Here is a 15,000-nt window from a genome sequence, read left to right as displayed (position 1 = left end):
GTCCATGTCAACGGGGCTACTGTGTGATATCGCTAAGAGCAGCTTTAAGTTTATTCATTCTCAAAGGGGGAAACGTTCTGTCTCTTTCTGTGTCCTTGTCTGTCTCTCTCTTGCATGTCACCACTCTTTATTCCAGGTTGGAATGTAGACTGATATTAAAAGGCAAGCGTTCTGTTTACAGGGGCCTCATAGCTTATATGTTATGGTTCAGAAGAGCTACTGTTGCTTATGGCTACATTAGTGTTTGTCTCCTTCCGTAATATGAGAGCAAGACTGTCATTCTGCCCTTAGCTACAGACAACTGTGTTGTTATTATGCAATTTAATTAAAATGCCACTTCTCTCTTCTCCCTTCCCTCTCTGTCTCTCTTCTTCCTCTCTCTGTTACTCTTTCCCTCTCTGTCTCTCTCTCTCTTGTTCTCCCTCTCTGTCTCTCTTTCTCATCTCTTTCTCTCTCATCTCTTTTCTCTCTTGCTCCCTCTCTACCCTGCCTGTCGCTCTCACTCTCTCTCTCTCTCGCTCTCTCCCTCCAACTCTTTCTCTAGCCACCTCTCTCCTCCCTCATCGTTTCGTGACGGTGCGGAGGGGAAGCCCGGCGGCCCGGAGTGGTCAGATTCGTCCCGGAGACCGGCTGGAGGCGGTGGAGGGCCGGCCAGTGGTCACGCTGCCTCACCGAGAACTCGCCCAGATCCTGCGCCGCGCCGGGAACACGCTACGCCTCACCATCGTACCGCGTTCCAGCGCACGTGAGTGGAGGATACGCGCTTATCCAATACACACACGCACTCACTGGCACACACACAAAGATACACACACACACACACACACACACACACACACACACACACACACGCACACACGCACATACACGCATGCACGCAAACTGACCTCATCCAGATGCACAGATGTATGCTGTGCCAAAAACGGAATTGTACCACGCTTCAATGCACATTGATGGCCTGCGTACACACAACCACACACACACACACACACACACACACACACACATTCACACGCATGCACACACACAAATGCACATGCATGTGTGCACATACACTTACACATGTACATTTAAGACACACATGCACACAAAGCTCAAACGCAAACTGTTCAAACAACATATAGCAAATTTTCATGACATGTACTGTACGTGTGTCTAACCTGCAGTTCATTTGAAGTGAACACACGCACATACACCATATATCATGCATATTGAAGCGTTCTATGGGGATTTCTGTACTGTGTGCCCCTTTGCCTTTCGCCAGCTGCTTCAGGAGCATCCAAATACCTTTTCTGTCTCTCTCTCTCTCTCTCTCTCTCTCTCACACACACACACACACACACACACGCACGCACACACACACACACACACACACACACACACACACACATACAGTATACACACTACCCCTCTCCCTATCCTCTGACAGATGTTCCTCCACTACACACGCACACACACACACACACACACTTACTTTCTCTCCTAAACCTCTCACCCCTCACCCAAACACACACACACACACACACACACACACACACACACACACACACACACACACACACACACACACATCCACATAAAACTTCCCCCCACACACATACACACACACAAAGACTCACACACAGAGGAGTCCCCCAGACACTGTCATTATGTTCCCATCCTAGCAGCCGAGAGTAGAGTGCCTATCCATTTAGTCCTGTGGGAGCTCTAAGCAGCCTGCACCTTTGCACTCTCCCAGCTGGTTCAGGAACACCTTAACACCTTCACTTTACATAAATACACACACACACACACACACACACACACACCTCCTTTGTATTACACTTCAGACATATTACTCTCCACCCCCCAAAACGCACACACACACACACACACAAACACACACACACACACACACACACACACACACATATCTCCATCCCTCAACTTTTTAGGTCAAGGTGTTGGTGTTGAAAGTATACTGTATCATTTGTCCCTTTGTGGCACGCTGACCCTGTTCCTGTGTGCCTTTGGTCTTAGATGCCTCAGACAATGCTGAGTTCGACACAAACCACCGAACCAGGAAGGGCCACAGGTCTCGACCCAAGGTGAGAGCAGAGGTCAGTCCTGTTTGCCCCGCACCAGAGATCATACTCCTAACTGTTCTCAGATCATGTGTTCTGTTTGCCCCGTGCTAGAAATCATACTCCTAACTGTTCTCAGATCATGTGTTCTGTTTGCCCCGTGCTAGAAATCATACTTTTATCTGTTCTCAGATCATGTGTTCTGTTTGCCCTGCACCAGAGATCATACTCCTAACTGCTCTCAGATCATGTGTTCTGTTTGCCCTGCACCAGAGATCATACTCTTATCTGTTCTCAGATCATGTGTTCTGTTTGCCCCGTGCTAGAAATCATACTCTTATCTGTTCTCAGATCATGTGTTCTGTTTGCCCCGTGCTAGAAATCATACTCTTATCTGTTCTCAGATCATGTGTTCTGTTTGCCCCGTGCTAGAAATCATACTCTTATCTGTTCTCAGATCATGTGTTCTGTTTGCCCCGTGCTAGAAATCATACTCTTATCTGTTCTCAGATCATGTGTTCTGTTTGCCCCGTGCTAGAAATCATACTCTTATCTGTTCTCAGATCATGTGTTCTGTTTCCCCCGTGCTAGAAATCATACTCTTATCTGTTCTCAGATCATGTGTTCTGTTTGCCCTGCACCAGAGATCATACTCCTAACTGTTCTCAGATCATGTGTTCTGTTTGCCCCGTGCTAGAGATCATACTCTTATCTGTTCTCAGATCATGTGTTCTGTTTGCCCCGTGCTAGAAATCATACTCCTAACTGTTCTCAGATCATGTGTTCTGTTTGCCCCGTGCTAGAAATCATACTCTTATCTGTTCTCAGATCATGTGTTCTGTTTGCCCCGTGCTAGAAATCATACTCTTATCTGTTCTCAGATCATGTGTTCTGTTTCCCCCGTGCTAGAAATCATACTCTTATCTGTTCTCAGATTATGTGTTCTGTTTGCCCCGTGCTAGAGATCATACTCTTATCTGTTCTCAGCCCTGTAATCTGAAATGCCTCAAGTGCAGTCCTTCATACCGTAAATCCTCTTGTTATGGCCGCGATTCTATTTGTAGCATAATAACAGCCAGATGCGAGGCCTTTACAGTAATAATTGCCTGCCAGTAGAGCTATCAGTCCACAAGCACTAGAAGACAGTGTTTTGATTTAACTCAATGAAACAAAAGAGCTCTTCTTGATATTTTATATTGTTGTGTGGTTTAATACTGTTGCCAATGAAAAGTCACCATGGGTCTCTCAAGCTACCTGTCACTTGCCGCCCCCGTCTGAGCTTGCTAGAGGCTGAAGCAATTCTACATTTAAACATAATTGTTGCCACGAGGCATTCCGTCCTTATTCCATCCTATGAATTGAATACAAAAGTAATTCATGCAGAATTACAAAATAATTCAATTTAGACTACTTGGCTATGCAACAAGGTTTCCATTACAGCACAGCGCACGTTTAATGAACGATTGAAAGAATGATTCCTTGTCTCCCAATAAACAGCAGGGTGGAAATCCAGACACTTTTTCAACTACATGAAACTTAACAGTGAACCATCAAATACCCCCCAGATCAGTCCCAACATTTAGCAATATGATCAAACAGTCCAACAGTAATTCCCAAACCAAACCGAAAATATTCTGCTTTTGATAGTCTACCGGTATGCCGCTCCAAACAAAATGCATGTCTCACAATGAAACGCACAAAAGAAACGAGGCCTGCCTTGAATATACAGTAACCCTGTCCCAAATAAAGGCCTGCGCTTTGTGCAGCCTACGTAAATAAAAGACCTTGGCCATAATTTGAAGATTTAAAGTAGTTCTTTTAGTTTGAGGATTTGAGGGCACGCTAATGACAAAGAGCCTTTTCGTAGATCAGTCCGAATCATTTTGTAGATCAAATGAAACCATTTTGTAGACCGGATAAAAACCCTTTTGTAGTTGAAATAGAATCCTAGTCAAAGATTACAGCGAAAAGTTCTAGAGTCTTTGATCTTTGTGTAGCGGAGATGGAATCGTTGAGCAGCCCGAGCCGGAGCCCTGGTGTAGAATGTGCTCTTGTGTTCTGAGAGGAGTGGTGAGATGATGAAAGGGCCGGTGGCGTGCTGGGAGAGGGAGGGGTCACCCACTGGGACTGACCACAGAGGTGATCGCTCCTGCCAAGGGGCCGGCCCATGTGCTCAACTTAATCTGGAGGATGAATGGACCTGTCACACTAAAGGAGATTTCTCCTCTGACTCTGTCTCTCTCTGTGTGTGTGTGTGTGTGTGTGTGTGTGACTGCATCTCTCTCTCTCCCTCTCTCTCTCTCTCTCTGTGTGTGTGTGTGTGTGTGTGTGTGTGTGTGTGTGTGTGTGTGTGTGTGTGTGTGTGTGTGACTGCATCTCTCTCTCTCCCTCTCTCTCTCTCTCTCTCTCTCTCTCTCTCTGTGTGTGTGTGTGTGTGTGTGTGTGTGTGTGTGTGTGTGACCTGCAGCAGGACTCCAGGTACTACAGTGTGGATCTGGAGCGAGGGTCCACTGGATTTGGCTTCAGTCTGAGGGGGGGTAGTGAGTACAACATGGGCCTCTATGTGCTGGGACTCATGGAGGGGGGGCCTGCCCAACGCAGCCACAAGATACAGGTACAAAAGTGTGTGTGTGTGTGTGTGTGTGTGTCTGTGTGTGTGTGTGTGTGTGTGTGTGTGTTTGTGTGTGTGTGTGTGTGTGTGTGTGTGTGTCTGTGTCTGTGTGTCTGTCTGTGTGTGTGTGTGTGTGTGTGTGTGTGTGTGTGTTCGTCCACATCCACAAACACACTTTGAAAGTTTGAAAGTATTGAAAACTTGTTAGTGAAGAAGACTATGCAAACCCTAGAGCTTTTCCTTAACTAACAGAAAGTGTAGTTTAAAGAGTGTGTTTTCCTCCCAAGACTTCATTAAACTTGTCTGGAGTGGCAGCGTATAAATCTCCATCTCTCTACAGACGCACAAGGGACACAAAGCTAACAGACAGGAATTTGAGCCTCCAGTACAAACCAATATTAAATCAGGGTAGGGACTGCGGTATGTAACTCTACAGTATTTGTGTGTGTGTGTGTGTGTGTGTGTGTGTGTGTGTGTGAGTGTGTGTGTGTGTGTGTGTGTGTGTGTGTGTGTGTGTGTGTGTGTGCGTGCGTGCGTGCGTGCGTGCGTGCGTGCGTGCGTGCGTGTGTGCGTGTGTGTGTGCGTGTGTGTGTGCGTGTATCCCCTCAGGTGAGTGATCAGCTGGTGGAGATCAACGGCGACAGCACCACGGGCATGACCCACAGCCAGGCGGTGGAGCGGATCAGGACGGCGGGTCACCACATCCACCTGGTGCTCAAGAGGGGCAACGGCTACGTGCCCGACTATGGTACAACCAAACGATGCCAGGGGGGTGGTGGGGGGCATTGGGGGGTTAAAATCCAAATACAAAGGAAGAATGGAGGGAGAGAGGGAGAGATGGAGGAATAGAGTGATTAAGGGTGGATGGGAGGAGGAAAAGAGGTCAGAAGGTAAAGAATTATGACTAATGGTCACAGATATGTACTGTGCACTATACTGTCCACAAGGGGGCGTTAGTGGGATATGGGCTTGAGGTACAGTAGTTGTGTACACAATAGGGCGCTTTGGTGAAGGTGTCAGTGTTATATGTACGGAAGGAGAGAGGGAACGGATAAGGGAGAGAGGGAAGTTGGGAAAGAGAGAAAGGGAGGGAGTAAATAGAAAAGGGAAAGGCTGAGGATTATGGATGATAATCTGAGCTGACCCGTAGTCTGGTGCTACAGGAGTATGAACTATTACTACTAACCCTGGAACGGAACAGCAAGCACATCACTTACTGCAGTGATGGAAATGTTCTATTCTTTTCTATTACACTTCACTCTTGCACTATAGAATATAGTGAAATAGTGACAATAGTGACCACAGTGTGGGCCTCTTCAGACTCACCTTTCCTGCTGATTGATTATTTACTTCCTGGGCAAATAAATGAACTTGGAATCAATTCTTCCTGCTGCATTTACTAGTGGGCTAACAGTCTGTTGGGTTCAATTCTTCCTTCTGCATTTACTAGTGGGCTAACAGTCTGTTGGGTTCAATTCTTCCTGCTGCATTTACTAGTGGGCTAACAGTCTGTTGGGTTCAATTCTTCCTGCTGCATTTACTAGTGGGCTAACAGTCTGTTGGGTTCTCTACGGCTGTTCTCATACATTTCTTTATTCTTCTCTTGTTCTCTTCCTCTGTGTGTGTCGGGTCTCTTTCTCTCATTCTTTTCTTTCTTTCTTCTCTCTATTTTCCCTCCCTCCCTCCCTCCCTCTCTCTCTCTTTCTTTCCTTCTTGTTTCTTCTCTTCTCCTTCTCTCTGTGTTAGTGGAGCTTTCCAGCCTCTCTCTCTGTATGACCAACTCCAAACTTGGCGAGCCTTGCTTCTATGTCATCGGCCGGACAGAGAATACGCGGTTGGTAGTCGTTCCTGTTAGTTCTCCATTTTTTTGTTTATCTACATCTCTCTCTCTCTCTTTCTCTCTCTGTCTCTCTCTCTTTCATTCTTTCTTTCTCTCCCTCTATCTCTGCTTGCTCATAGTCAGCGTCTTAACTGTCTTTACTGTCTTACTAACTGTGCTGGTGGGTATTTCCTAGTCCCTGTTTGTGTTCCTCTGTCACCACACTTGTCTGTCTGTCAGTCATTCAGAATCACTGTCTCGTAATTGTGTTGTGGTGTTGTGCAGTTTGGGGTCTTTGGGATAAGGTATAGTATACTGTAGGATAGTTTGTACAGTGCAGTACAGTATATTGCAGTATAGTATGGTATAGTATAATAGGGTAGAGTATGGTATAGTATAGTATAATATGGTAGAGTATGGTATAGTATAGTATAATAGGGTAGAGTATGGTATAGTATAGTATAATATAATATGGTAGAGTATGGTATAGTATCATGGTATAGTAATAGTAGAGTATAGTATTGATGGTATATTGTATAGTAGAACAGAATATTATGTAAGGGATAATCAACGACGCGCCGTGCGTTTATAAAATAATGCACGTTCGAAGTGGTAATAAGGACCCGACGCCGCAGGCGGAGGGGACTTTACACTTCGATAAGTGTAAAGTTTAAATATTATATAGAAAAATAATGCACGTTCCAAACAGTGCATCACAATAGGAAATTTGAACAAGCAGTGGTATAATGAAAGAAAATCAAGTGTGAATATGAAATATGTGTTTTTCTCAGAGACAGGTAACTTAGAGCAAAGAATTTGATTAACAGTGGCTTTCAAACTCCCTAAGTTAGTGTCAACTGTTGCTAAAACAGTAATTGCGAAGTTGCTCTCTAGAGAGCCAAGAAGACCCAAGGGAATTGCCTGATTAATTAAAGGTTACAGTGGGAAAATTAGATGATGTTAATTCCCAAAAGAGAATGAACTAAAAGTTTTGAATTGCATTTAAGTCTTCTGCCATTTTGAGCAAAGTTTGCTTCGAACAGCAGCTCTAATAACCATGCCAGTCTGTGTTGAAGACCCCACTCCTAGTCTACTTGTGGCGGCGTCTTAAGCTGATATAATGGTCCAAAACACATGCACATTTGCATTTCAATGGGGGCCTGTAGTGCATCAAGACTATTTATAACCTCTAGTGTGTTATCATCTAAATGAATGACACGTTCAGAAAGAAATCTACCTCATGAGGGGCTGGCATGAATAGAATTTGATGTGAATGAATGGCAGCCATTTTAAAGCGGGTCACAGTGACAGTAGGATTTGTAATGATGTGCTGTACAGAGCACACTGACATCACTTGGAGTGGCGTGCTGGTATTTCATTTCTGCTAGAATGAGACAGCTGGCACACTCTTCACTTGCTAGTTTAGCTGCTTTGCTTATGTGCTGAGATAATTGTTTCTTATACAAGAAAGTTGTGGCTATCCCTCCCTCTCACCGTCCCTCTCTCTTTCTTCCTCTCCCCTCTATCTTTTTTTCTGTTTTTTTTCTTTCTTTCTTTCTATTACCTTACTATCCCTCTGCCTCTCACTGTATCTTTCTTTCTATCTCTCTTTTCTCTTTCTTTCTTTCTCTCTCTCTCTCTCTCTCCCTCTCTCTCCCCGCAGGCCGTAATCGCGCAGCAGCCTTCCCCTCTTCCTCTCTCCACCCCCCTCAGTCGCATCTGGTTGCAGTAGACAGGAGGGGTCGGAGGTCACGGGCAGGGGAGAGGGGGAGGTCACAAAGTCAAAAGGTCAGGAGCCCCAGTTCTTCAGAGAGACGAAGCCGGTCGGAGAGAAGACGTAAAGGAGGAGGAGGAGGAGGAGGAGTAGGAGGAGAGGAAGAAGAAAGGAGGAGGCGGAGGAGGAGAATGATCAACCCCGACTCTGCCGAAGTGACTCAGGAAGAAGAAGAGGAGGAGGAGGGAGAGGAGGCTGATCGGCCCAGCAGTCGCGGCCGAGGTCAAAGGTCAAGATCACTGTCAGCCGGGGCGGAGCGGAGGAAGGGGAGGAGCTTACCCAGAAACACCCGGAAGAACCACAGCGAGGACGAGGCCACAGTGAGGTCACGGCCGGAGCGAGGGAGAGAGAGAGGGAAAGAAAAAGGCAAGGATCGGAGGAGTGGCGGACTGAGAAAGAGTGCAAGCATGGAGAGGGTGAGATGGCTGGAGAGTCAAAGTGAAGGGGAGGAGGAGGAGCAGGAGGAAGTTGAGGAAGAGGGTGATGAAGACCACGGATTTATGCCCATCCCCAATCAGAGACTGCCCAGGCCTAGACAAGGCCGGAGGCAGGAAGTGGAGGAGTGGGAGAGTGAGGAAGAGGAGGAGGAGGAGGAGGTGAGAGAGGAAGAGTGGGTGAAGCAGCAAGGCAGGAGGAGAGATGAGGAGGAGGAGGAGGAGGAGGAGGAGGAAGGTGAACCTCAATGGGGAAGCGAAGGTGATGGGGGGACAGGGTGGGAGCGAGAGAGAGAGGGAGAGGGGGAGGGAGAGGTGGAGGTGGAGCAGCAGGAGGAGAGGGTGCGTGCGTGGGCCTCCCAGGTACAGAGGGAGAGGATGCATGAGCTGGAGCCTGAGCTGGAGCCGGAGGTGGAGGTGGAGGTGGAGGTGGGTGGAGAGAGAGCGCCACGGAGTCCTGGCGTGGAGGAGCGAGAGGAGGAGGAGGAGGAGGAGGAGGAGGAGGAGGAGGAAGAGGAGAGCCAGAGGAGACCCCACCGGATGCTGCCCCCTGCTCTCTCCGGCCTCCCTGTCCTCCCCGTGGGGGCCAAACCACAGCTCTACGTGCCCGTGCTCCCCCCGCTCGCCTCCGAGAGGCTCCCCCCCGCCGCCGCCCGTCCCCCGCGCCGGACCTCGTCCAGGTCGCACCCCTTCTCCTTCCTGGGCTCGCCCGGGTCCGAGTACGCCGAGTCGGAGTCCGGGGCCAGCGTGTCGGTCGCCAGCACCACCGCCGCCAGCATCTCGGGCCTCTCCCTGGTCCTGTCCGCCGATGGCGGCCGCGGGAAGCACAAGACGCCCCTCCCCGGGCCCTGGCTCACGCCCAGCCCGCACACGCTCCGTCGGGTCATCCAGGGGAACCGCCTGGCCTGGACGGCAGGAGGAAGAGGAGGAAGAGGAGGAGGAGTGCCCAGGTTCATCCACTGATTAAACCCTTTAAAGGCTCCTTCGGTCGGTCTCGCGGACCAGCCTTGACCTTTGTGGACTTTTTCGAATTTTATTTTCTTTTGCAATTTTGCAACGAGAAGGTGAAGGAATTGGGCTGAACTAAAAGGAGAAGTTGGTTGCTATAGCTGGGCACCCTTCTCATTTCTCAAATCGCAGTTTTTAATTTCTCTCTCTAACCCTCACTGAAAAGTTTTTTTTTTTGCTTCTGTTTCAACTGTCCAAACACCTATCTCTCTCTTTCTCTCTCTTTCTCTCTCTCTCTCAGTTTGTAAACTATTCACTCTTGTGTTGTGTGGGAAAAAAAAGTATTTTTTCACTTCTCCTGTTCATTACGGTAGTGAGCACTGGTGTCACGTCAAGTCAAGTCATGTCATATATAGTTCTGGTACTTTTGGTTCTGGCCTCTGCTGTGTCTCTGTGGTTCTTGTGTGGTGTTTGAAGCCACCCCCTCAGTGGGGTCTATAGCAATTCTCCAGGTGTGTGTTCAGTGATACATTACCTCGCCAAAGAGAGCAATAAAAAGGTTCCTGCCGGGAGTTCCTGAGTGAGTAGTTCCCTAATGGTGCAGACGAGATCATGGCTGAAGTGGCGTGTGTGTGTGTGTGTGTGTGTCGGGTGTGTGTGTGTGTGTGTGTGGGGGGGGGGGGGGGGTGAGTGGGGGTCTGTTCCTTATTCATCACTTCTTCCCTGTGCAACATCAAACCTGCTGCTTCCTTTCTAACTGACATGTTTTGGTGGATCCCCAAGAGTTCCTGCAAGAAAAGCTCCATTTATAGAGCAAATTCAGGAGCTGGGACTCTGGAAGTGGATTGTTATATGAGCACACAGGTGTGTGTGTGTGTGCGTGCGTGCGTGCGTGTGTCCTTTAGTGAGGGCCTGAACACAACCGATGTTGTCGGCTCATGATGTTTTCGGCTTGCCCAGCTCCCAATATGCGTCCCCCTTTCAAGTGCCCCCTCACGGTTGCCTTGGAAACCAGACCTACTTCCTGTCGTTAACCTTGAACCCGGGTGACCTCCTCTCGCAGCCTCTGTGATGTCGTGGCCCCAGGGATGAAAGTGGCCACTCAGGATGATCCATTGCATTTCTGCTTCACCATCAACCCCACCCTCAAGCCCCCCCCCCCCCCCCCCACACACACACACACACACACATACACACTCCCCAGCCTCATCCCCTGAGATTCGAGCGGATTCAAGCCCCCCGATTGATTTCCTGTCACTGACCACTTCACAGAGAGACATGGCCGTAATGTGGCCTATACCCACTGGAAGAATCCCCCCACAACACACACACACACACACACACACACATACAACACTCATACTACCACCCCCTCCAGAAGAAGGCAGAAGAAGACTGTGTAAATAGATCTTGGAAACAGACTATACTGAAACACCACTGCCATGAACTGTTAAACTGCTATGAATATCCAAAGTCCATTCCATAGACACTAAACAATCTCCCATTGCAACATGAGGAAATTCTTACCACAAAGATGGCATTAAATATTGTGTGTGTGTGAGAGAGAGAGTAAACAAATGTCAGACTATACACTGTTTAAATACCTGTTTGACTGTTACAAACTGCTTTCCAAAATGGGGTCAAATGTATGGACAATGTAAAGCCGTGCAAAGCCATAATATATCATTTGGGTTGGAGCAAAGTCTGGATTTGATGCATTACATGGCAAACAGCTCCCCAAGCGTAGTCTCCTCTGAGTGCAGAGACGGACAGGGGAGTCCTCAGCTTGAGATAATAGGCGCCCCGTGAGTCTGAGACCCCATCAGGCCCAGGGCTCTTACCCTGATTGGCTTTTGAACAGCATTAAGTGGAGCTGGGCCAGGTCAGATTGATGGTTCGTTAGAGGCCATGAGCATGGAGAGAGTACGGAGCATTCGCTGATTGTTTTGCTTTCCCGGACGCCCACTTTGCCTTGTAGTGAAGGGGTGGGGGTGGGGTCTTAAAGAGATTTTTTTAATAGGCTATCTATCTATGGGGTTTTTCAGAGTATATAAACAAGGTTTGCTGGTTTGTCGAAATGCCTTGTAGACATTACATTCAAAGTCATCCATATAGATTTTTGTATATAATGTAAGTCATTGGTCCACCATGTAGCCAACAAACTTGATTTCAGACAGTACATATGACAGATGTGTTTATTTTCATAATTGATTTGCAATGGATTCAGCATGGAAGACATTGACATCCTTGAAATGAAAAAGTATAATATTTTGTAAACAATCTGCCAAAATGTGGGTGTCAAGTCAACTATTACAGACAAAACACCTGATAATATATATCTGAGTGTACATGGCAAATATACTCCAGTATAATAACATAATAAGACATTATTAATGTAAGCCAATTAGAGAGTAGAGATATTTTAACATCCACCCGAAGCCTCCCCAGCCGGTCTGGGCCATAGAGGTTCATTCAGGTTGTCTTATGAGATGTACCCTCATAGACGTTGCAATAAAAAGAGACACTGTCTAGACAGTGTATATCTGGGGGAGCGTATCTTTGGTGTGTTAGACAGCGTGTGAATGGCAGGGAATGTTTTTTGATTTCATGTGGTTGAACTGGCTTTGGTTTCCTTTCATCTATGGAGAATGCAGTGTTCCTGTGTTTCTAGGCTTATTGTAATCGAAACTATCTTCATGACATATCCTGTGTGTACATATATAAATATAAGCATAACCTCTATGAATCAGAGTGTACAGTTTATTATACATATTTACATTATTATAATATTATTGTTTATATTATGATTGTTACAGTATTATTATCAATAATAAAATAAACACATTTATCAAAAATCAAAGAAAGTAACAATAAAGTCTAAAATATATAGAAAATATCTTTGTTTTTGTGTTTTTTGTATGTTTTCCTGCACAGCAGAGGACTGTTGACACCCATGTACAGTAGCTCATGTTTATGGAAGAATGGTTACAGTATATCATAGAAGTGATAGAGAGAAGTGAGGAGAGAGTACCGTTATCAGTGGGTCACGTCCTTCTTCATAAATTGCACCAATCATTTTCATTAAGGTGCTAATTGAAACTCAGTTATTTTATTCTTGTGAGCTACAATGCAGACCACATTTTCTCACTTCGTTTTTCTCACTTTTGCTCTTTCTGACTGGGTCAAGTATAAACAGGGAGTCTCTGTGTAGTTTGCTGCATCGCCTAAATCACATAATCCATCCTCTGCAGTAAACTAGGCCACAAGGGATTGAGTTGAAGATATAGCCCAGAATTCCTGCTCTGAGCATGGTTTGTGACAGTTGTGCAGTCATTTACGCCATAAGAGCATTTTCCTTTTTATTTATTTTTAAAATCAATTAAATAATCTTAGGTTTTAACCAAATGTGAAAATAAACAGTGGTGATTTTACTGTAAACTCTGATGTAGTAGTCAGCGATATATCCGGTCTCTGACAGTAGATGGCAGCAGCGAGTCGATTTTAAAGTTCCCACGCACACAGCTCTCCAAATAGTGTGCGTTATCTGTTACCTGTGCATTTGCAGAGATTATATCACAACTGAGTGAACGGATGGCAAGGATTCGGAATGCAGTCATGAGAGGAAATCAACTCCTCACCCACATTTCAATGCTTTCATAAACACTTTCATTTTGGCACGAAGCTCTGTAGCAGGTGCTTCACCCGGGCATCCACCGTGAAGTATTTCCTCCGATTAATGCAGGTTCACCGGCTGAAGAATCATCGGGCTTTGAAGTGATGCATTACTGGCGATCAAATGCTGTGATACCTGAGTGCGGTTTCACTCCTGCAGAGAATGATAATCACTGACTCAGTCAATGGTAAACTGGGCATACATACAAACATGAATGGGGGTGGGCGTAAGTATGAAAACAAATAACGGTTTGGTGGAAGCACTTGGCTAAGCGCAAAAAGTTTGGGAGTCAGGCAGGGGAGGGGGAGGGACAGTTTCGTGCAGTGCGCACGGCACGGAAGCGCTGAGAAAGATGGGCAGGGGAGCGCGCGTTTGTCGTGAGAGGCAAAATGGCAGTTCCCTGATCGCGCCGCAGTGCAAGACGCGCTGCTTAGCTGTCACCGCTCTCTCTGATGATTCACGTCTCCGGCGGCTCTGAGCGCGGTCGTTTAATGGATATTCGATGGGGAAATTGCGCTGGTAAATTGGCTGAAGCGGAAACCTTGCGACGGGGATTTAGAACCTATATGAACTTAATGTGACAGGTTGGCATGAGTTAAATTACCGTGACCGCGAAAACGTCAGATCGATGCGAACAACTTTTAACCAGTTTTTTTCTTCTGGAATTGAATCCCCTGCGAGATGTAAGCACAAGCATCTCAGTGATTTTGAAGGCAGGAGGACTATTTTTACTCTGAAGACATAATTCAGCTGAAAATGATATGTGCGTAAAGCGTCCCCCATCCTATAATTGCGTTTCTCAGCTGTTTTGCTCACATAGTAACTTAGGTAAACTTGGCAACGCAGCCAATACAGATTAAACTGCGCCTGTCACAAAACATAATGTTGTTCAGATATCGAGATCCTGCTTCTATACTTCTTAAGGATGTATCTGTGCGCGCGTTTCACAGTGCGAACGGAAATCTACCAGTGATGCGAAAGCCGCAGTAATGCCAGTATCTGCAGTTTGCCAAATTGAAAGGACGCAGACGCACTCAGCATTGCTTGCCATTGGTCCCATTGCAACGCTTTGAATGATTAAGGGATCTGGCAGAAGTTAGAGAATTAGCCGGACTTATTTTTTTTTAATGAAATAGTCTGTTTTGATGACTTCCGCATCCATCTATGCTGTTTTCCGTTATGGAAATATGTGCGTGAAAAAGCGGTTAAATCATGAATCGTATGTAATTGGATTCTGTACGGATTTCTCGAGGTTAATCAAATCGTCACGGTTCTCAAGTTAAGGATGAGCAGCGTGTCGCACGCGCTACATCCAGAAGCTCGCGGAAAGAAGAGCGTCATTTTGACCGCGCGCGTGCAGTGAGAAAGGATGCTCCAGGAGAAGTCTTACTCGAGACGAACCTAAATAATTTTGCTGTCGTGAACACTCGTGAATCAAATTCGTTGAAAACCGAGTGATCAGTCTGAGTAGATGTCCACCATTTAGGGACTACATGGATGGAGGAGACGAGTACCAATCCCCGACTCTGCGCTTTTGAGTTGTGTTGAAGTTCACCATGGGGTGAGGAAGAGAGGAAGGAACGTGGTCAGTTTTAGGAGAGGGGTGAGTGGCCAAGAACATGGACTGTTTGTTCTAGAATTTGAAAGAGTTCTACTTACTGAAAGACCTTCCGCTTTT

The 15,000-nt window shown here is 46.6% G+C and overlaps 1 protein-coding gene across 1 annotated transcript in view; it reads left to right on the top strand.

Annotated features, from left to right (window-relative positions):
* LOC134088122 (membrane-associated guanylate kinase, WW and PDZ domain-containing protein 3) overlaps nt 1-8,286 on the top strand; it is an 88,811-nt gene extending 80,525 nt beyond the window's left edge. The window contains exons 14-19 of the mRNA XM_062542052.1: nt 545-745; nt 2,020-2,099; nt 4,531-4,677; nt 5,284-5,422; nt 6,421-6,508; nt 8,157-8,286. Coding sequence (XP_062398036.1) covers nt 545-745; nt 2,020-2,099; nt 4,531-4,677; nt 5,284-5,422; nt 6,421-6,508; nt 8,157-8,163 — 662 coding nt within the window. The 3' untranslated portion in view covers nt 8,164-8,286. The remainder of the gene's footprint in view (nt 1-544; nt 746-2,019; nt 2,100-4,530; nt 4,678-5,283; nt 5,423-6,420; nt 6,509-8,156) is intronic.
* The last annotated feature ends 6,714 nt before the right edge of the window (nt 8,287-15,000 follow it).

Source organism: Sardina pilchardus, chromosome 7, assembly GCF_963854185.1.
Source record: "Sardina pilchardus chromosome 7, fSarPil1.1, whole genome shotgun sequence".
NCBI classification, from domain to species: Eukaryota; Metazoa; Chordata; class Actinopteri; order Clupeiformes; family Clupeidae; genus Sardina; species Sardina pilchardus.
Note: the sequence above shows the minus strand (reverse complement) of the source record. Positions and strands in the feature narration are given on the sequence as shown.